We start from the raw sequence: 21385 nt of genomic DNA, 5'->3' as shown, positions 1-21385 counted from the left end.
CCAGGTGACAATAACTTCGAGTTCCGAACATAACTTTATTCATCGTAGCTTGGAAAATCACACTGCCCGCTGCGTCCCCGGCGATCGGCATTCCCTCGAGAAAGGAGGCAATGCCGTCGCCGGGGAATGCATGAATGCCCTCACGGCATGCCTGCAGGCAGATTCCGCGAGCAGTGCCTCTCCCTCGCATTTCGAATGGGATGACCCATTAATGCGAGAGAGGCGGCCACCGTTCGCACGCAGCCTCGCGGTCCTCGCGACGTCGACCAACCGATCCACAGTGGGCCAGAAGACCGGTGGAGGTGGCGTTGAGCTCCAGAGTCGCTAAATGAGACTCGAACCGAACGTTTGACCCCAATGGACTGTTCTCCGAAAAAGGAAATTCGTTGGTGGGGTCACACGCTCGATGAGTCCTTTTTAGCGACTCTGGAGCTCAAAACGCGTCTAGAGTAAGAGGCCCGAGGTATACGGTGACGTGGTGCGGTTCATTCGATTTGCACCGCACCACCACCTTCTTTGGCGACTTCGACTTCTGCTCGTCAAAGAGATAAGGAAAGGCGGGGCGCTGGGCTTGGCTGGGCTCGACATCGATTCGGCCGCTTCGGCCGCTTCAGCCCCGCCAATCGCCTTTCTGGCGCTGCCTTGCTTGGCTGCTTCGACTCCGCTGCTCCGCCCCTCGGCGGACATCGCTCTTGGCTGCAGGTCCCTCGGCTTCAAGGCGGTCCTCGCCCCTCCGAGCTCAGGGCGGCTGCCGGACTCCTACACCGAGTGCATCGTGGTCATGGCCGTCATGGCGGCAGCGCTGGCAGAAGTGGCGCGCGTCCCCGCGTAAAGCCCTTGCCAGGGCTGCTACACCTGGGCGTGTTGGACGCAGCATCTGTAACGGACAAAGAGGGGCATTGAGAGAGGGGCGCCGGCGCCGATAAGTTGGAGGATTCGAACCGAGCGCCACCGTGGGGCCGCGACAGGTGGGGTTGGCGGAAGGGGGAAGCGTGCCACGCGCCGTCCCGTGACACCCCTCCCCCCCTCTCACACATACAGGGGAAGCGCCCCCTCCGCACCCACCCGCCGTCCGTCTGGGCCGGCCAGCCGAGCGATGCCGAAGAGCGGCTTGGCGCTCCGTCTCCCTCGCACCCTTACGGAGAGCCCCATGAGTGCGACAGAGACAGCGACGAAATGACTCTTCGCCCGGCAGTCCGCGACGTGACGCGGCACGCCGCCCACGGGAAGGGTGGCGAGTCAGGGGCCGTGGGGGATGGGGAGCTAGACATCGAAGGTCAATACTCCAACAAGCAACTCCATCTCGCGAGAGCGACACGGACCTCGGTGGCCGTGGGGGCGGAGACGCGGCGGAGACGACCTAGACTCGGCCAACATGATTGATTAGTCCTGAATCTCTCGGAGGGCTGGAGCGGGGGCGAGGCGGCGGGAGGGGAGCTCTGGTTCGAGGTACAGTCGAGGTGGGGGCCGCGGTCAGTTCGGCCGAGGCACTAGGCTGGCATTTCCATCGGTACCGCCTAAAAGGTAGGCAAAAAGAGGCACTTTCCCACGCACAGCCATGCTTAGTTTACACAACTCCCCCTCCTCTGGTTTCCGGGCTGCCGGGCACTTGCCACCTCCTATAAACGCATGACATATTCATGCGCAACTCATCGATTTCGGTTCTGCCCGAGTGGACTTGGACAGAGGGGGAGGGGGAGGGCAGAGACTGTGTAGAAGGCGAAGGCAGGGGTTCTCGCGGCTTCGCGGCTCTGCGAGGTGGCTCGCGCCGTGCGACATGGTAGACATGGAGTACCCCTTCCCCCCCGCCTCGCCGATAATCTGGGCCACTGCGCCAACGTCGCGGCGACCGACGAGTCGGCGACTCCCAGCCCAAGGCGGCCGTCGGTAATTCTGGGCCAGCCAAATGCAAGCCGCGTAGCCATGGCGTAGCCGCGTGCCGTAGTGGGAGGCGAGCCGAGCCATTCCATTCCGAGGGCAGGCGAAGCAGGCGAGGCACAGAGCCGCGGCTGGCGTCCGTCGCGTCCGCACGAGTCCGTCCGTCCGTCCGTCCGGTCGGCCCCTCGCACGATGGGAGGGCCCCACAGGCCACAGCCAGGCCCCACCCACGGACCCAGCGGCCCAGCAAGCAGTCCCCGCCCCGGGATGCAGCGCATGCAGCGCACGCCAGCAGCAACACGAGACGCATCGGCCTGCACGCCTGCACCGGACACTCCGCGACGCCACGCGACGCCACGCCGCGAGGCCAGTGGGCGGCAGGCAGCGCAGCTCGGCGCAGGGCAGCTCGCTGTCGCCTTGTCATGACATGGGGCCTAAGCTCTAGGCGCGCCCCGGGCTTTGGACGCTGCTGCGCACTGCTACGCTGCTCCCTCAACCCGCCGTCGCCGCGTCGCCGCCGCCACCACACCGCCGCGGCCCGCACGACCCCCCGCAGTGCCTCGCGACCCGATGCCCGAGCATTGCCCGAGGCATTCGTGGAGTCGACCGGAGCGCGAGCAGCGCGAGGTGGTGCGGCATGCGGTGCGTGGCCTGGCGAGGCGGCCCGGCCTAGAGGCCACAGTCCCGGGCCATCGGCTAGCCGTCGGCGCCGTCGGCCATCGCCTAGCTTCTAGGTCCCAACTTCCGCGCCGTGCAGCGCTACGCAGCGCCAGCCCCGGCCGCAGGCTGCAATAGGCTGCCATAGGCACAGGGGTAGCGCTCGCGTCGCAAGTTCTGCGGGGAGAGGACGCCCCGCCTAGAACTGCCAGACGGCGGCAGGCCTACAAGCACTCGCCGCTAACCGGGCAGGGCACTTCGGGACAGCTCAGCACTCACCGCACGCCAGCGTCAGCGGTAGGTCCGGCCGAAAAGGCAGCTCGGCCAGTCAGCGCAAGCTGCGCAAGTGACGTGGCGGTGGCCTATGCACACCGATGCACATGCACACACAGCCCAAATGTCATGGCGTCGACTGGCACGGAAGTACAGAGGATAGCGACGGCGAAAGGGGGCCAAGAGTTCTTTCGACAGACTCGAGGAGAAACTTTGGCTGGGTACCTTCAAAGAAAATAGCCAACTGAAGGTTATGACGTTGATTTCCGAGAGTTCAGTCTGGGGTTTCAAATGCTGAAGAATGAATAGCGAAGCCCTCGCCTCCCCAAATAAACTTTGGATTGCAAGGGCGTTTAACGATTTAAAAGACTGACAGTGGAAAAAGGGGGAACCCTTTACGCCGATTGGAGGTTAAACAAGGAAGTTTACTTAGCACGACTTTGCGGCTGATTACGACAAATTCCTGAAAAGATAATCAACGTAGAGGGGTCCTTACGTGGTTCCGTACATACCTGGCCCTTGGAATGCAGCTCAATCGCTTTCTAGCTCGCAGCTTGAAGCCTACACCGATGACACTTCAACACAACGCAACGGGCGAACCCCAGTTCCATGGTCCCTGTTCCCTGCCACATTCCCGTCCCGGTCTCCACCACCAACACCCCGCACCACACCAGCGCTCTCTGTGTCGTCGTTCAGGAAGCCGAAGCCCCAGTTTTCCGGTGCAGTAGCGATAAGTCGAGACAGGCGCCGATGTTGTGAGACAAGAGATACCAGTTTGAGTTGTTCCGAGGGCAGGTCCTTATCAAATAGATGTTGCAGTTAACGTTGGAAATGAATAATGATAAAAGCAGACCTGATCTGTGCCGATAGCGAGCCGACGGGAAGTTGATGGTGAGTTGACGGGGGTGAACCATAACCTAATTTTGAGCAGCCTAAGCCGGAAAACGCGCCATGGCAAGCCATCCTGCGAAAAGAGTGACAAACAAAGGAAACCAGCCAGCAACTTAGAGGGAGCAGAAACGTTTTGTCGCGTAGTTTTAGGCATATTTTCCCATCACAGATAGGCCGAGAGAGTGTTGTCATCACTTGAATGGTACTTTTCGTCTGATTTCTTTGAAGCGCTAATATGAACCCTTACCGCTGTGGGGGATGATTGCGGGTCTTTGTGTTGTTTAGCAGGTTGATTCGATTTTCAACACGGGTGGCCTAAATTAACAGAAGGCTCGCTTTTCGAAAATTTCAGTCGAAGAATTGTAATTCCTTTTGAGAAACTGCAGAGCGGCTCCGATAGCCTCAGTCAAAACAGTCATCCTGTCCTTTGTTCTGGAAATTTCGAGTTTGTTGTGATAGCTATAACCTCGTCGCCCCTTGAGTTTAGAGTGATTTAGAGTGACCCGTGTTCAGCTTCGAGGGAGAGAGATGTTCTTCTCGGAATCTCGAATTGCTCAGGCGGGGCACGGCTTGTATCGACCAGGGCTTTGCTGTTCAGCTCATCGCGTAGGCGGGTAGCTAGTAGCTGGATCCGTGAGAGGAGGATGGGGTAGGGAGAAGGAGCTTGTGGCTTGTTTTGAAACATGCCATGTCTATCCCGAGAGCTATAGCTAGACTCCTGGGTCCTAGCGTCTTCACTGTGCATCCCTGTTCGATATCAGCACAACCAAGGATATTCCAATCAGAGGTGGTCGGGCAACTCTTTCGTTCTTTCTTGGAACCATGCGATGGATGGTTGTTTCCGGTTTGGGGTTTATTTTCCACTTTGACCAAAGACCACGAACTTCGGCCACGATTGAGTGACTTTGCTGGTGTCTCGCGATGCGGCGATGCCTTCTAGGAGACGACACTGCTGAGCAAGCCGATCGTTAGTTCATTGTCGCCGTGCCACCGAGTTTAATGTAGCCGTGCTGCCGCAAGGCACACCATCAAGGCATCGTTCGGTAGTCCCGAACCATAGATCCATACTCTCTTCTTTGTTGTCGCCTTCATAGTGTAGTGCTATGTAGTGGATGTAGTGCTTTCAACGCTTAGCGGAGAGGACGAGAGGAGTTTGACTCCGGAAGCACGCTGATAATCAATGGTTCTGATTCCAGGCTCTCCTCGGAAGTTCCTCCTTTTGACGTGGTATTCCTGCTCTTGTGATCGTCGCACCCTCTCATCGTCATGGAGTCATCAAGCAACGCCCAGAGGAGATCTGGGGACGAACCAAAGACCTCTCTGAGTGATGAACCTCGAGGTCTGTGGAACCACCGTGCACCCTGTAACGCTACGTATTACCTCGCGGAACCGCCCGACTTATGCCCACTTTCTATCTGTTCCCAGGGAAAGACTTTGAAGAGAAATTAGCAAGACTTCAAAGAAAATATTCACCGTTCTTAAATACAACTATAGCTAAGCTAGAATCAAGCAAGGATAAAGTAAGAGCCTCTCAGCTACATAAAATGAAGAATCTCCAGCAAATTTTGACATCCAATACACAAAAGTAAGGTGTTCATCTTCTGTCTGTTGAAGTTATCTTTGTCATCCACCTTCTAATGTTAAGTTCTTTTCCAGGTTAAAAGTTGATATGTTGGATAGATGTGAAGAAGTATTAAAGAAATTGGTGGAAAAATTAAAGGTATGTCAGGCTTTTAACTTTCCTGTGGATTCGCTGCCCGTCTCGGCTCGTCTCTTCAGCTACCCCCTCCTCCCCTTCTCCCGGTTCCCCCTCTACTCCCTCGTCCTCGGCTCGGAGGCGGCTACTCTTCCCCCACTCTCCTCACGTTTCCCCTCCTCTCTTTGCCTACCCTGCCATTTTATCCTCCCCCTTTCTCCTCCCTTCCCTTATTTAATTCTTGATTTTTATTTTTTTGTCCGTTAAGTTTCATTAATATTCCATTTCATTTTGTTTCAGTACCCCATAGGTACAGATAATTCAGCACCCACAGCAAAGTAAACACCATTTAATATGAATTTTATTGTTTGTTTTTTTTTTCCCTTGTAGTATAGTTCTAATATTGCTCTCTCTTCATAGGCTCAAGACTGAAGTCATGGAATCTCCTGCTAGCCCCCCTCAACACGATTTCATTCCTTCAAAATCTGCTCCGAAGATCATCCCTGTAGAGAGATGTGCCACTGTGGAGAGGGACTTCTCCAAGGCTGATGAAGGAACGTCTTTAGAGACAAGTCGTAGTCGTCTGAAAGATCTCATGCAGAAAAATGATCCAAAGCCACTGAACTCGATGCCTTCAGCTCCGCATATCCCAGGGCTTGACATGCTTTTTCCCAACAGTGAGGCATTCAATCGTACTTCTCAAGATGCGAATGTGAAAGGTTTTCTTGAAGCTGATATGAGGAATCAAAGTTCATGTGCACCTCAACTTCAACGTTCAAGAGAAGAGTGGTGTCGTGAAAATGTCTTTCAGACCAGAGACTTTGATGATCGGAGGTTGGGCAGAGACATAGATTATAGGCATTCAAGGAGAGATGTGGATGATAGGCATTTATCTCAAAGAAGCTCAGGTTCTGAGCTACATGGAATGCAAGCACAGTCTATGTTTCCTATGGCTGTGAGCCAACCAGTTTCTCAAAGGCCTTCTCTACTGCCTCGCCATGTACCTACGCACAACATGGGGTACTTGCAAAGCTCTGGCTCAATGCAAGAATTTCGCAGTCCGTCAGACAATATGTATCGAGAAACAACGGTACCTCATCAAGCTGTTTCCAAACTGTATCCAAGTAATCAACCTGTACTCCCCGTTCCTCCTCCTCCTCCTGCCCTGATGGATCGTCCCATCAGTCATCCCCAGTACTCTGGTTCTCAGAGGGATTATGGCCCAGGTAATGCTCCCCTTCTGCCTACTCCGAAACAATTTCCTAACTCCAAAGGTCATGCGGAAGAACTTGATAGGAGAAGTTCCATGCATCCCAGACCCCTCGTCCAGCCCAGTCCTCAAGTAGGAAGCAACAAACAGAGTGCAAGAGAAAGAATAATGCAAGGAATGGATCAAGTTGAGAAATTGGGTGTCAGTAGAAGTGGTGCTTTGCGCAAATTAAAATCTGATGTGCAAAAAGATCCAAGGTTAGAGAAAGAGCATCAGCGAATGGATGTGCAGAAAGATCCAAGACTAGAAAAAGAGCATCAGCGAATGGATGTGCTGAAAGATCCAAGGCTAGAAAAGGAATATCAGCGAATGTCTCTTGATGAGGAAGCTCTTAAATTAAGAGCAACTGCTTCTGGATTTAGTGCACCTGGAACACCTATTCTACCTCACAATATCTCTGGATTTAGTAGTCAAGTTTCTTTTGGATCCAGTGTTTTTCAGGGTCAACATGTTCAGTGGCAAACAACAACAACTACTGTTAAACAGACTACTGCTCATGATCTTGGCCTCCGTTACCAACCAAGGTCTCGGTATGGAAAGCCTACACACAACCCACAATTTGAAAGGGGGTTGCCTTCGAATGCGGCAAAGCAAAGTGATGATCGAAATTCAGGGCAGAGAGAAATTGAAAACCCAAGAAGGGATAATGAACTTTCTCATACCTCAGGGAAGAGGCTCTCAGACCCTAGATTATCTTCAAAAGCTGTCGATGAAAGAAAAAGTTCTGATGCAAGGAATGTTGACCCCAGAAGAAAAGAGGATCCAAGATCACCTCTAGATAGTTTGTATAACACACAGAAATGTAGTAAAACAGGCCAGGGATATGGCTTACAAAGTTACAAAATTCCTAAACGTGCTAAAGAACCAAGTCCTCCCAAAGACTGTAAGCAGGTGTCAAAGCCAGTTGCAACTGGTCCCTGCCTACCAGCCAACAGAGACCCTCGCTTATCTAAAACTGCGACTGTGCCACCTAGTCCTGACTCAGTCGCTGGAGCAGGAACTGAGTTTGCTTCAAGTTCCAGCCCTCTATACCCAGAGTCTTTCAAATCTGTTGAGGACACTCAAGGTGTGGTGAAAGATACAAATGAGAACTCATCTCAAGTAATTTCAACCAATGTGCAAAGAACTAGGTCGCCTTCTCCTTCTCTTGAAAAATCTGATAATAATAAAGTTAGGGACAGGGATGTGAGTCCATCTCTGGGAAGGAGTGAATCTATTATCAGCTCACAGTCAACGAATCAGCGCCAAAGTGGAGTGTCCTCAGAGAGACGAAGTCGGTCTCCATCTGTCAGTGGCAGTGTTTCGGGATCTCGAGCTAGATCAAGAGAAAGGAGTCCTGATTACAGAAGGAAATCAAAAGGAGCAAGCCCTTCTAGATCAAGAGCTAAATCTAGAGGCAGGAGCAAATCTATATCCCCAGCTCAGTCTAGTTCAAGAGTTAAAGGTAGAGAAAGAAGCCGCTCTAGCTCCAGAGGGAAGTCTAGTAGAAGAGCTAGAGGGAGATCTAGGGGCAGAAGCCCTTCACCATCAGATTCAAAGTTTACTGCCCGAAGCCCCTCCAGATCAAGGGCCAGATCAAGGGTACGGAGCCTATCTCGAGGGAGGAGCTCGTCTAGAGGAAGGAGTTCATCAAGGACCAGAGGGAAATCTCATGCCAGAAGTCCGTCCAGATCAAGGGGAAAGTCAAGAGGGAGGAGCCCATCTTGGTCGAGAGGCAAGTCACGAGGAAGGTCAAGATCAAGAGGGCGCTCAAGAGGAAGGAGCGTTTCTAGATCCAGAGGCAGGTCTAGGGGAAGGAGCCCATCTAGATCAAGAGGTCGATCCAGAGGAAGGAACCGATCAAGATCAAGAGGTCGATCCAGAGGAAGGAGCACATCTAGGTCAAGAGGTCGATCCAGAGGAAGGAGTACATCTAGGTCAAGAGGCAGATCCAGGGGAAGGAGTACATCTAGGTCAAGAGGCAGGTCTAGAGGAAGAAGCTCATCTAGGTCAAGAGGCTGGTCCAGAGGAAGGAGTACATCTAGAACAAGAGGCAGGACCCGATCAAGGGACAGAAGTATTTCCAGATCTCGTTCCAAACAAACTGCTAGGAGCAGAAACTCATCTCGTGGTAGAGATAAGTCAGCCAGTAGCAGTAGGTACAAGTCAAGAGCCCGTAGCCATTCATCGGACTCTGATATTAATTCATCATCTGGTGGTTGGAAGAGGAAGGAGAGTCCATCACCCGACAGGACAGACTCTACAAAAAGAGGGAATACAAAGAAAAATAGGAATAGGAGTACTTCCTCAGGTAGCAGTTTTTCAAGGGATTCCTCTCACCAACATCGGGCGGGCAGGGACAGACCTCGAGCCAGATCACGGGACCGTTCTCCCACTCGATGTGAATCAAAAAGAAGCTTGTCAAGAGAGAGTATTCAAAATGTCAGAAAAAACACTTCTTCCAGGTCCTCATCGTGTTCTGGTAGAAGTTCTCCTTTGTTTCCAAGGGACCATTCAAAATCAAGATCACCATCACCCAAGACAAACTTTGACTCCTTGTTCCAAAATCCATCTTCTGAAGCTGCAAGCTCAATATGCTCAGGCATGCTTAAAACAGATCAAACTGAAGATAAAGTTAAGAAGGATGCTGTTGTTAGCTCTTCTTTGAACTCATGTAGAGACGTTGTTGTTGATGTCCCAACATCGACATCTGAAAACATTCCAGAAGTTCCCATTAAATCAGATGTGGGAAGTTCAAGTGAAGCTGCTCCTGGAAGCATTACAACATCTCGAACCTCGACCGATTCTAAACCAGAGACAGGAGGCGCACTTGCTGACAGTGGAAATATTCTCCTTGGAATAATTAAAACATTAGCAAGCAAAGATCTCATTCAGTCAAACACTATTTTGGAGATAGCAGAATTGGCTGCAAGTCAACTACCTGAAGACACGCGTAACAAAGTGCTAGAACTTTTTAAAGAAAATATTGATAAGCCTCCAGAAGAACCCAAATCAAAAGCTACTGAAACTGTTGAGGAGCAGAAAAAAGTAGACATTCCTGAACCTAGTGTAAGCAGCAATATAAAAGAAGAACCCAGTGTAAGCAGCAATGTTAAAGGAGGAAAAAAGAAAAAAGAACCAAAAATTAAAAAGCAAGAAATATCACCAGAAGGATGTGAAAAAAAGAAGAAAAGAGGGAAAAACGAATTGGAAAAGCTCCATGAAGATATTCGGGAAATGTTTATTAGTAAGGAAGTAGTTACAGCCACTGGTCAAAGAAGTTGCCGCGTGCGGAAAGAAAATAAGGAATTAATGCAGGCTCCCAAGAGTCGTCCTGGATCTGCAGATGAGAAAAATAGACACTCGACTGGGAAATCAGGAACAGATGATGTTGGAGATTTTTCAGATGACAGTCCTTGCAAAAGTCAAGTTTCAGACTCATCTGATGTAACCTCAGATTATCAGCCTCCCGAAAACACTCGCAAAGTTAGGTACTCTAGTGAAAGCGAAGATGAAATGCCAGCTTTAAAATTACGCAAAGCAACAAATGATTCTCAGGAACCAATTTGTATCAAGAAAAAGAAGACAAATTTTCTTGATTCCGAGTCTGAGTCTGACACTGTTGTTGGTGAAGAAGGTTTCAAGTTTTCGTTGCCTGTGGTCATGCTAGATAAATCCTGTCCCACTAACCTTGAAAAGATTTATAGGAAAAATGTTGCGAGAAGGGGCAGGAAAGTTGGCTCTATGTCAAGAGACCAAGTAATGCCTAGAGAAGATATAAGCACTCCATTGTTAAGTGAGAATTTTGGTGAGGATGAAGAATTGAAGGTGGAAGACAAAGATATGTCTCAAATTGACACTAGTAATATAATTCAGGTTGAAGTTGGTAAAAGTAAACTAACAAGAAATCAATTAAAGCTCCTGAAAGGACCAGAGATGAAAGATGAAATAAAATCTGTTTCCAAGAGACCATTAAGATCCACTAAAGAAATTTCTGAATATGATAGTGATGCGTCTAAAGGTTCAGAAACCAACCTCACAAAGGATGATGCAGGTAGCCATTCTGCTTACGAGACCTCACCATCACCAGTTAGAAAGAAGAGAAAAATTAAAAAAGCTTCAAGTAACATATCATGTATATCTCAAGAAATCAAGATAGATGATTCTGACTCCATAATGTCTGGTGATATAAGCAAATCTGCTGCTTCTGGTCATTGTCAGGAGAGTGAAGAAATTAAACATGCGTCTGTTAGTAGTGAAGACCAACACACCTCTTCAAACAGTGATGTGGAGATGCATGAGATGCCATTGATTTCTCGACTACAGAATGTATCATCTGAAGAGAAAGAGCAGCTTGTGTCAAATCCTGAGTACCATGAAGATCTAAATTATTGTATCCCAACAGCAAGTGAGAAAGTGCGGTCTTGCAAGATTTGCCAGTATTCTGGAAAGATTATAGTGAGCCACTATGTATCTTCCCATCCATCTGAAGAAGTTTTAGCATCTCGCCTTCCCCAGAATATTGCAACTCTCTTGAAAGGTGAAGCTCATAAGTATCAACAGGAATTAAAACATCTAATTCCTCTGTATTATTCAAAAAAGAAAATATCTTGTCCCTTACAATGTTTGCTTTGCAATGCTGTTGCTCCCACCTCCTTACGTTTATGGGAGCATGTATCGACTCATACTGGAGAATATCGTTACTCCTGTACACAGTGTAGCTTCAGAACAGCCACAAGAATGTCAATGAAGAGCCATAGGAAGGCTCGTCATAATGGGAGACCTCTTAAAGAAATGTGCACCGTCTCTAGCATGGAAACAAGTACAGCTATGGTAATTGTGTTTGCATATGTCTGTTCTGAGTGCAACTTCTTCCAGCTACTTGAATCAAATTTATCAAAGCACTTAAAGCGATACCACTCACAGAATTTGAGTGCTCGATCCATTCGCATTAGTGTTTCCAAGAAAGTTATGGTGAAGCCTGAGGTAAGAATTTAATTTGTTTTTTGATGTGTGTTATTTATTATCTGCTAATATATTTATTCTTTTTTTTAATTTTCTGTTTACAGATGCTAGTTTCTGAAGAGGGAAATAAGGAAGCATTAACAGTTGAAGAAAAAGAAGAAAAGGAGACCCATCCCAGAGAGACGATATCTGAAAGGGAAAATAGTAACAATTATGTTGAAGAAGTAAATGTGATGTCGAAGGAAGCAAGTGAAAACAAGAAGGACCCTCCCCTACTTGAAACCCTCCTATCCAGCCCAACAAAGAAGCAACCTCCTACTGTTGATATGAGTATATTCATAGGATCTGAGCAACTTACTGAAGATGATAGTCAGTTGCAAGAAAAGAGGAAGAAGCTGTTGGAAGATGTTGGTGAAAAACTGCGAGATAGACCAAAGATCCGCCATTCAATCTCTGATAAGTTAAATAACCGTTTAACTGAACAGTTACCCAACTCTGTTGAGCTTCCTCATGTGGCAAGTGCATCCAAGCCAGTGGAAAATTCTGTTCCCTTCTCTCCTGGTGATAAGTTGTCTGCTCAGTTTAAAGCTAGTCTCAAGACACCTCCTTCCAGATCATCTTTGAAGTCCTCTGATAGTTCTGAAAAAAGGCTTACTAGGTCAACATCTCGAACAACTATCAGTGCTTCAGATTCTGAGTGTGAGATTATACCAGCAGACACGGAGGTTCCTGAAGAAGTGAAGGCACCTTTACCTGCCAGTACGTTACACTATACATTACAGCGCATGCAGGAAACCATAGCAGAACCTCTCCCAGCACCAAAGCCAAGTACTTCGTTTGCACCAGTTACTTTATGTGAAGATTCCTCTACTTTGGAGTGCCCTTGGAACAAAGAATCAATTAAAGTTGGTCTTGTTGAGGCCAAATATGTAACAGAAACTAAGACATTTCAGTTTTTCTGCTTGTCTAATAATTGTACATATATGTCCAACCAATCACTTACATTTCTGCAGCACATAAAGATTCATCCGATGAAACCAGTGTCAGCCCCTTGCAGGTATGCTGGCAATGTTCTTCTTGTCCAGTGTTGCCCCATATTTTCATAATGTGTTTACAATGAGTTAAATGTTTATGTTTGGTTCAGCCATTGTGAGGAGAGTGGAAATATCCTGCGCAACTTGCAGTCCTCAGTTACTCATATTTTGAAGTACCATTTGAAACCATTGAACTCTGGTGACAATTTGTTAACATCTGAAGAACCACCACCTGCTGTACCTTTAGAGACATCTGCATTTTTGGTATGAACTGTCCAATTTTATTCATTTCCAATGATATCAAATTATTGTTTGTCAAGGTGTTTTCATGTCTTGTTATTTTTACAGTCTCAGAAGCAAGTTCTGATACGACCTCGTAAGCTGCCTGGTGATACTTTGTCCCATTCGGATAAGAGACCCATTATGCAAGGTAACTTTAAAGAAAATTATCATTAGGACCAACCTTTACAAATTATTTTTTAACATCAACCAACTTTTTTAGGTACTCAAAACTTGCAGCCTGAACAAGACCGTCCTAGTTTGCCATCACTCATTATTTCCAGTGTTGTCAGCTTATCAAAGGCAAGTGCAGTCCCTCTTACTATCCAATTTATGTTTCATTTAGTGGATTGATTCATTTGACTGAAGTCATGTTTTGTTTCAGGATCACACTCCAGATGGAACCCCTCTAGAAGAGCAGGTGAAAATTCCTTCAACTTCTTCTCATGGTAAATTTATCCTTCTATTCCTTCAGACATAAAAACTTGGTTTTTTTGTGGTTTTATCCTTCATTAATTACCTTTGTTGAAACTGACATTTTAGAAACGAGAGGTGGAGATTTGGGCATTGTCAGACTCTCTTCATCACCAAGGTTAGCCTAGTGTTTCTCTTTTGTGCTACAATCTCGGTGTTCTAAAGATCATCATGTACTAATTATGTTTTCCTTTGTTTTAGTTCTAAAACTGTTTCTGAAATAACAAAGGATTTATCAAGCATGCGAGAAATGATGAGATATGAAAAGCTTTGTCATCTATTTAAGTGCAAGGGCAAGCATTGTTCTTTCAGCACAAACTCAAAGGTATGTTCATTTGCAGTAATATTTTAGTTATGTGCATTGTGTCTCGTCTTTTTTTATGTGTAAATAAATTAATTTTTCTGCAGGAGGTATTTTCTGATCACTATCATAAACACTCACTGAAAGAATTGAAAAGAAGTGATTATACAGCTTCCAAAATGCACGAATGGCAGAAGTGTGTTTACTGTTCTTCCCTTAAAGATTCTGGTACTGATTTAGTTGATCACATAATATCAAGACATGGCTCCCTGAAGTACCAGTGTTCAAGCTGCTTTTACAGGGCCACCTCTGCTGCAAGTGTGGCCTTCCATCAGGTAAATGACCTTGTCTTGTCATTATGGTCAAATTTTATTTAATTTCTGAACTTTGAGCTAGCAAAGCTACATGATGTTTGTGTTTGTAATTTGTTTGATTATTCATCGTTCCTTTCAGAAATCTTTACACAACACCAATGTAATGGTGCTTGAATGCAACAAAATTCAATGTGGTCAACAGGCTGCACCTGCTGACATCGCACTGAACAAATTGAAATTATACAAATGTGTTCAAGGTGAGTAGCCTCCCTCTTATATTTTGAAGTGCATCAAATCATGATAGCTGCCAATCCATGATGTCTCTTTTGTCTTGCAGTTCAAGGACATATTGACTGTGGAAAGATATTTGTGTCTTCAGAAAGCTTCATATCTCATCATGAATCCGAACACAATTCAGACAAAGTTTTCTTCTGTAGTGAATGTGGCCTGGGTCTTGACAGTTCCAATCGACTCATATATGTAAGTATCAATGAAATTTTATTTCTCATTGAAAGTATTTCAACTCATCTAATCGCGTTAATGCCACTCCCAGCACTACAGTTCTTCGCATTCATACCGCAAGTACCATTGCTTTCACTGCCCAAAAGCATCAGAGACTCCCAGGGAAATGAGTTTCCACATGACTCTGGATCATCCTGATCAAGATATGATCGTTGCTGCACGGCACCTTCCTGTAAGTCCTTTGTATTATTTCTCACTGTCAAAAGGGAAAGCTGCCAATTTTACATTAATAAAAAATTTGTTTTCAGGGTACTGTCTCATTGTCAAATGGTTTCAAAATTGGCGCGTTTGATTTGGGAGAAGAGTTTTTGATACCTTATGTGCCGCCATTTACCCCACTTGTAATAGAGGCTGTTGAAACTGACACAAATAATGATCCAGCTCATTTTGATGAAGAATTTTCCTTGCCTTGTACAAGCTTTGAAATCAAATCAAATGTGTCATGGCCAGAATATAGAGTTTCACCGGAATGTGACAACCCTGATGCCAACAGTGTTGAAAAGATCAAACCTGATGATGTAGTTGAAATTAGGGATGAACCTCCTGATCAGGCCAAAAAAGGAACAGGAGTAGTTGGTCTTTCTGGAGCCTGTTTATATTTGTGTGGTTATTCAGGTAGTTTTCTGCTTCACTGTTTTTAAACGATAGTTTTTATAAAATTGCTAATTACATGTTCATTCATTTGATTTTCAGGATGTTCATTCAAAGCAGAAACATCTCTTGCTCTCAAAGATCATTTAAGTGTGTGCCGTTTATCAGTAGATTCTGGAAATTTATCTTGTTTACACTGTCAAAAAATATTCAGATATCCATCCATGTTCTTGGATCACTTGCCAAAGCATGGTGTTCCCCGATATCTTTGTAGTATGTGTGACTATAAAACTACACATCCAGCTATTGTGATGAGACACTGCAAGAATGTGCATAAAATCTCATCAGTATCCCTGACTCCTGTCAAATCTGACCAGATGGATGATTCAAATGGCACCCTTTATACAGCTTGCCAAAAGGTTTGCATCAACTGCTCCTAACTTATTATCACTTGCCTTAAAAATTTTCACACTTTGACATTTTAAGTTCTTTTAAAAATAAATATTGGCACCTCTTTGTGTTACAGGAGACAGCAACAAAGAAAGGCAAAGTCAAACTTTCACAACCTATTGCCAACAAAACTTGTTTTGGTCCAAGCGAAAGACATTTGCTTCCTTTCGCAGCTGTTTTCACCCAAAATGTAATGTGCGCACTTTGTCAATATTCTACTAAAGTGCGTAGCAATATGATGAGACACCTGGAGCAACATGCTTCAGGATGTGAGCCCACTTCAGTCCCTGTATTAAATCCAGTGCCTTGTTTGGAGCGCAATGAAAAAATGTTTGACACAATGACTAATCATGCCATTAGTTCAACCATTCCTGTGCGCCGTGATAGTAATGCATTCAAGGTGAGTGTTCTTATTCTTAATGATACTACTTATATTAGAGCCATTATTGTATAGTGTCCTTTTTATATTTTTTTTCCCTTTAAATACATAGAATTTCTTATCAATTCATTTATTTTTCCCAGGTGATAGACGAGCCTAAGTTTGTACCAGAAAATCAAAGATATGTATGTTGTGCCCCATCATGCCCTCAGATATCATCCGATGATGCTATGTTAAGGCATCATATTCGGGTCTTGCATCCTGAAATTCTTGTTTACAAGTGTCCACATTGTCCTGATTCTGATAGTGATAGCAACAAACAACCTATAATGTTAGAGAAACTGGGTTCACATCTGAAAATGCATGATAGTCGACTCTACAGTTGCCTGGGTTGCAGTTACTATCATTACCACAGGTAATCAACAGTTCAGCCAGGAGCCCGCTAGTAATAGTTACCAAGTTTCTTCATCTCTCTTTGCTGTTTCATTTGTAGGTTCATTGTTGAACGCCACACCAGTGAGAAGCATCCTGATCAGAAGTACATCAGAATAGCTAGGGAGCCTCAACCTGATGGATCTGTTATCAACACAGACTCTGAAATAGTGAGCGATGGCACCTATGAGTGTGGGCTCTGTTCTTTCAAGGGAACCAAGGCAGAAGTGACGGCACATGTATCTTCAGTCCATCATACAAACGCTTTGTACAAGTGCAGCCTTTGTAATTTTAGGTCTAATGCTCGATCTCGATTCAGTACTCATTTCTCTAAACAACACCCTAATGATAAAGAGGACATTATTGAAGTGGTCCAAAAGGTAAAAGAAACAAGCTATAGAACTTCAGTGTGTATGTATGTAAGAAACTTTTTTTTCCTATTTATTATTTAACTTGGTACTCATTATATTTTAGTGCAAGATGGATAAGCCTTCAGAAGATGCTCCACAGCCAGTGGTTGAGATTCCTGCACCACCAGTTGAGCCGCCGGTGTTTAATTCGAGTCCATTGTGGCAGAGGGGCGGATCACGAATCAGGCATTTGCGAGGAATTTTATTTGAGGAAAATGGAATTAAACCTAAAGAGTTTGAGGTTGGTATCTCTGATGTTCTATACTATTATTATAGAACAGTTTTGAAACTGTCAGTTTATTATTATTATTCAATATGTCAGCTCCCTGCAGACGATTTCAATGTTTCTTTTCTGATTCTAGCACGTCAGTGTGGAGAGAGAGACCCCTGTCAGCATGAAACGATCACTAAGCTCAACTAACAATGAAGAGCGACATAACAGCAAAAGAGAAAAAAAGAGTGATCATTTCTTTGAGTGTTCCAAATGCTTGACTAAGATACCTGTGGAGAAAGAGAAGGACTATAGAGAGCATCTTCGATCTCACTTCCAAGGGTATGTTAATATTTCTAGTGTCAATGTTTTTTGTTTCAGTGCTTGTCAAGAGTTAAATTTAATTTTTCTGTTTACAGTGATGACTCTAGGTTCAAGTGTGCTAAATGTCTGAAGACCTTTGCATTGTACGATGAAATTATCACTCACATTACTGTAGCTCACCAACTGCTAGCCACTTCATCAGATGTAATTGACTCTCATTCAGAAGAAAATGTAAGGCTATTGTTAATTTTCCTTCAGACATTGCATTTTTTTGGTTGGTGTTTAGAATTTGTATGTGGTTTGCTTTCAGATCAAGTTGGATATCACGCGTCAGATTTTAAATTTGGGTCTACCTGTTGAGTTTTTAGCATCCAAAACTGCATTTTCTCAGTGTCAAGATCAACTTACTATATCTCCAAAACCAGCTGAAGTCAGCCCGAGGAGGGTAACAAGCCCCAGGAAACCACCATCAAGTGGAAATAGACAGAATACTCAAGGCCCTGGTAAAGAATCTTCTTTTGGAAAATCTTCCATTCCATGTGACAACATTTCTTCTCCAAGTGTGCACTCTGATAAGAGTTCTCAGTCATCACCAGTGAAAGGAATCAAACCTTTAGACAATAGGCCCTCTTTAAAACCCATGCAAGCTGATTTGCCTTTGACCCAATCTGCAAAATCAGATGAGTCACCCACTGACCCATCAACTGCTCCTGGTGGGTATCAAGGTGGCTTTCTGTATAGAATATTCTCTTTTGGTGTTACTGGACCTTTTTTAAAATCAATTATGTATTTTTTAATGTATATTTTTTGTGTCAGATTTGCCTGTATGTTCTCTTGATAACAAGATTGATGCTAATTGGAGTAAACCTCCTGATGAAATGGAAATTGATGAGAGTGCATTTGAGATGGACATTGAGGAAGTTGAGGATGAAGACAGTAATGTGGTTGAAATTGGCTCTAAAGACACAGAGAGCGCATCAATGCAGGGAGAAAGATTGCATTCATCTGAATTAATGAAAGGTATTCATCAAACCAAACTTTCAAATTATATTTGAATTTTTTTCTCTCATTTTTTTATTAACTTATATTTTTATTTTTAAAATCTGTCAGATTTAAGCACTGGTGTGGAATGCAAATATAAGGACAGCCACGGCTGCAACTTCATCAGCAAAAACAAGCAAGAGGCAACGGCTCATGAAAAAAAGCATTGGGAGGTGAAACCATATAAGTGTGGTCATTGCAGCTATCAAGGTGGGTGAATAGCTCCATTTTTGCTCATTTGCGTGCATCAAGATTTTTTCTTCACTTTTAAACAATGTTGAGTACTGTTGCTTTATTATTAATTAATGTTTGTTAATTTATTTTTTCTTGTACTATAGCTATTAAGGAGTCTTACATTAAGCTCCACAGTAGGAAAAAGCACCCTGCCTCAAGTGTGATGATAATGTTGAATGAGATGCCAGATGTTCCAAGCATTATACCACTTTCTCGCCAGCAAAGCAAACCAAGGTGAGTTTTGATATAAGTGCCAGCTGAAATCCAGGCATTATTTTGATTGGCCATCTCTAAACTTCCCTCTTTTTCTTATTCTTTCAGCTCATCATCTGCTGCAAGCCCAATTACATCCAAAAATGTTTTGGGTGATAACAAGAGTCAAGATGAAGATCGAAGAGTAGCCGAACTGATGGATGATGATGAACTATTTAAATTTATGAATGTACTACGCTGTGGATACTGTAGGCTTCGAGAAATATCATTATGTCGGCTGTTTACCCACTGGCAATCTTGTCATAAGGGAAATGAAGCACTGCGTGACACAACTCTCGATGACCGTTGCGTTGTACCTTTTAAGTTTCGAGAGGTGTGTTGGTTTCTCTTTTTAAACATATTTCCAGTGTCTGGTATTTCTTTAAGATTAAAGGATTCATGTAATTTTTGTTATTTTGTTGTTGCTTTAGCTCAAGCTGGGAACTCATGAAAAAGAGACGATGGCATTTCGTTGTGCTCTTTGCAATAGAACTGGGACAATAAGATTGCTCATTGAGCATTACCCCACTCGACACCCAGGAGAAAAACTGAAGATTTCTGGGCTCATTCATGATCGCCTTCAGTGCTCGTTATGCCCCCGACAATTTAGCAGCAAGGCCGCTCTTACTAGCCACTTCGCCTCATTACACCCAGGGGAAAATGTTAGCTCCTTTAAAGTGAAAACTCAAGAAAACGAATCTGTTGATGCCACGTAAGTTAATCTTGATCTGGTGAACCGTACTAGTGGTCACGCCAATTCAATTTAACAAATAATGTTTCCGCACTTTTCTTGCTCCTATTTTAGTATGGAATGCTTCTACTGTTCTGACCTGGTGAAGATATCTTCGGACTTGAAGGAACATCATTTGAAGTTTCATTCTCACCTTCCTCCCAAATTCATAGAGATCGAATCCAGTGAATCTCAAGGCCAGCTGCAACAAAATGAGGTTTGTCATCATTCTTAAGTTATTCCTGACACTATCTCCTCTTACACTGACAACAAAAGATACAAAAACTGTTGAATACTCCAAGTCTGTCTCTACTTAAATCCATCATACCTTTGCTTCCAAGTGAATTGGGAATTGGCATTGAATATCTATTACTTTTGTTACAGAATTCAAACTCCATGAACTCTCAGAGTGAGGGAAATCTCCATGATAAAGTAGTGCTTCCCAGTAGGCCTTCTGTGATTACATGTTGCAAGTCTATTTTAAATGAAGAGAGACCATCAGCCACTGATGCCAAGACTGCTGAAACTATTGTTGTACCTCAGAGTCCAGTGAAAAGAGCTGTGGCAAGGAAGTCAACCACCAAAGTTCGGGCTGTGGCCCGAAAATCCACTGGTGGCAGAGTCCGTCTCAGCTTAGTTCAGTCTGATTCAGAGAGCAGTTCGGATGAAGATTACTCAAGTGATGAAGAGAGATTGATTGACATAAATAAAATTACATGCCCTGTAATGTTTGAAGGATCGAGGACCCGAGTCAGTGTAGCTACTTTATCACAGGTAATGATTAATCAATCATCAATTATTGTACACTTAATCCCATCCATGTTGCTCTTTCTCGTATTTATGGTTTATATTTATTTTTTGCAGCATGCTAATCTTTACCCAAGAGTCGTATTGAATCCGGTGTTGCCCCGTGTTGAAAGCAGAAGTGAGAGCTCATAGTCTGGTGTCTGTTACTCTTGCAAAGGAAGATGTAGGGGGACTGAACCTGGAACAAACTTCCATTGTTTTATGTTTGTTTTCTTTTCTGTTTTGTTTGAGACAACTTACCCCTGGTGAAGTTAGTCAGATCTATCTATTTTTTTTACAAGTCTGCCAAAAATCTGTGATGCACCTTGGTTTCTATTAAGGGTTATTTGTTTTGTACTTATGAAAGTGCATTGTGTTTACTGTTAAATCTTGAGTCCCTTGTCAATGTTCATTACAAGTCCCATTATCACACACTTTAATTTATTTTCATATTGTCAGTCTTGTGCTTTATCACTCTTAATTTATTTGCCCTGTAAGATATTTTCATTAAGTTTTCCTGTTCTATTCAAAGAAAGGGGGGAGGGGGGGATCTCATCTTTAGCTTGTTTTAATTTTGACTGGCAGATCTAAGTTCCTCTTGTTGCTGGACTACTTTGACAGTACAAAAATTTTCTATCTACTTCTTGCTCATAGTTCCTTTTGCCGTTATTTTTGGGTGTGCTTTTTCTTTTTTTGTATATTTGTAAGTATTAGTTAGTTACCAATCATTGAAAGAAATGTATTAAGAGGTTGTTCTTGTAGTCAAGTGCATGTGAGCACTAGGAACTCAGTTAGTTCCTCCTGTGTTGATCAGTGTTAAGTCTTAAAACTCATGGAATGAAAGAATAAGTGTCCATAATTGCATTGTTACAAAGTGAAGACTGGGTGTGCACAATAAATCTATTTTGACAATTCTCTCTCAAATTGAATCAAAACATAGTTATGATTTTAAGGGAAGTTCTAAGGCCCTGTCCCAAACATTGCCATTCTTAACAGATGCCAGCATTTGAAG

General features: G+C 44.5%; 1 protein-coding gene and 1 long non-coding RNA gene across 4 annotated transcripts; one reads left to right on the top strand and one right to left on the bottom strand.

Moving 5' to 3' along the window:
* Positions 1-15: 15 nt before the first annotated feature.
* LOC117642507 lies at positions 16-3478 on the bottom strand. Its single transcript, XR_004587574.1, has 2 exons — positions 3321-3478; positions 16-877 (listed from the first exon to the last, which is right to left on the bottom strand). It is a non-coding gene; the product is annotated as an uncharacterized LOC117642507 (long non-coding RNA).
* LOC117642501 lies at positions 2575-21308 on the top strand. 3 transcript variants are annotated; one of them, XM_034380749.1, is made up of 34 exons: positions 2575-2832; positions 4896-5038; positions 5125-5284; positions 5356-5419; positions 5696-5733; positions 5816-11630; positions 11714-12666; positions 12754-12907; positions 12992-13073; positions 13146-13225; positions 13308-13371; positions 13466-13514; positions 13598-13721; positions 13805-14032; positions 14151-14268; positions 14349-14491; positions 14565-14705; positions 14782-15148; positions 15227-15543; positions 15651-15974; positions 16097-16368; positions 16447-16765; positions 16860-17036; positions 17158-17348; positions 17426-17561; positions 17641-18043; positions 18147-18350; positions 18441-18581; positions 18710-18839; positions 18927-19191; positions 19289-19569; positions 19663-19804; positions 19972-20361; positions 20452-21308. In XM_034380749.1, exons 2-34 carry the CDS (start codon positions 4966-4968, stop codon positions 20524-20526), a joined length of 12420 nt encoding a protein of 4139 aa, XP_034236640.1. In that variant the 5' UTR covers positions 2575-2832; positions 4896-4965; the 3' UTR covers positions 20527-21308. The 3 variants fall into 3 exon arrangements, with proteins under 3 accessions (XP_034236640.1, XP_034236639.1, XP_034236641.1); XM_034380748.1 differs by lacking the exon at positions 2575-2832 and adding an exon at positions 3534-3699; XM_034380750.1 differs by lacking the exon at positions 2575-2832 and adding an exon at positions 3779-3901.
* Positions 21309-21385: the final 77 nt, after the last annotated feature.

The sequence above is a fragment of the Thrips palmi genome, unplaced genomic scaffold (assembly GCF_012932325.1).
Source record: "Thrips palmi isolate BJ-2018 unplaced genomic scaffold, TpBJ-2018v1 HiC_scaffold_16, whole genome shotgun sequence".
Lineage (NCBI taxonomy): Eukaryota > Metazoa > Arthropoda > Insecta > Thysanoptera > Thripidae > Thrips > Thrips palmi.
This window is presented reverse-complemented; position numbering and strand designations above follow the sequence as displayed.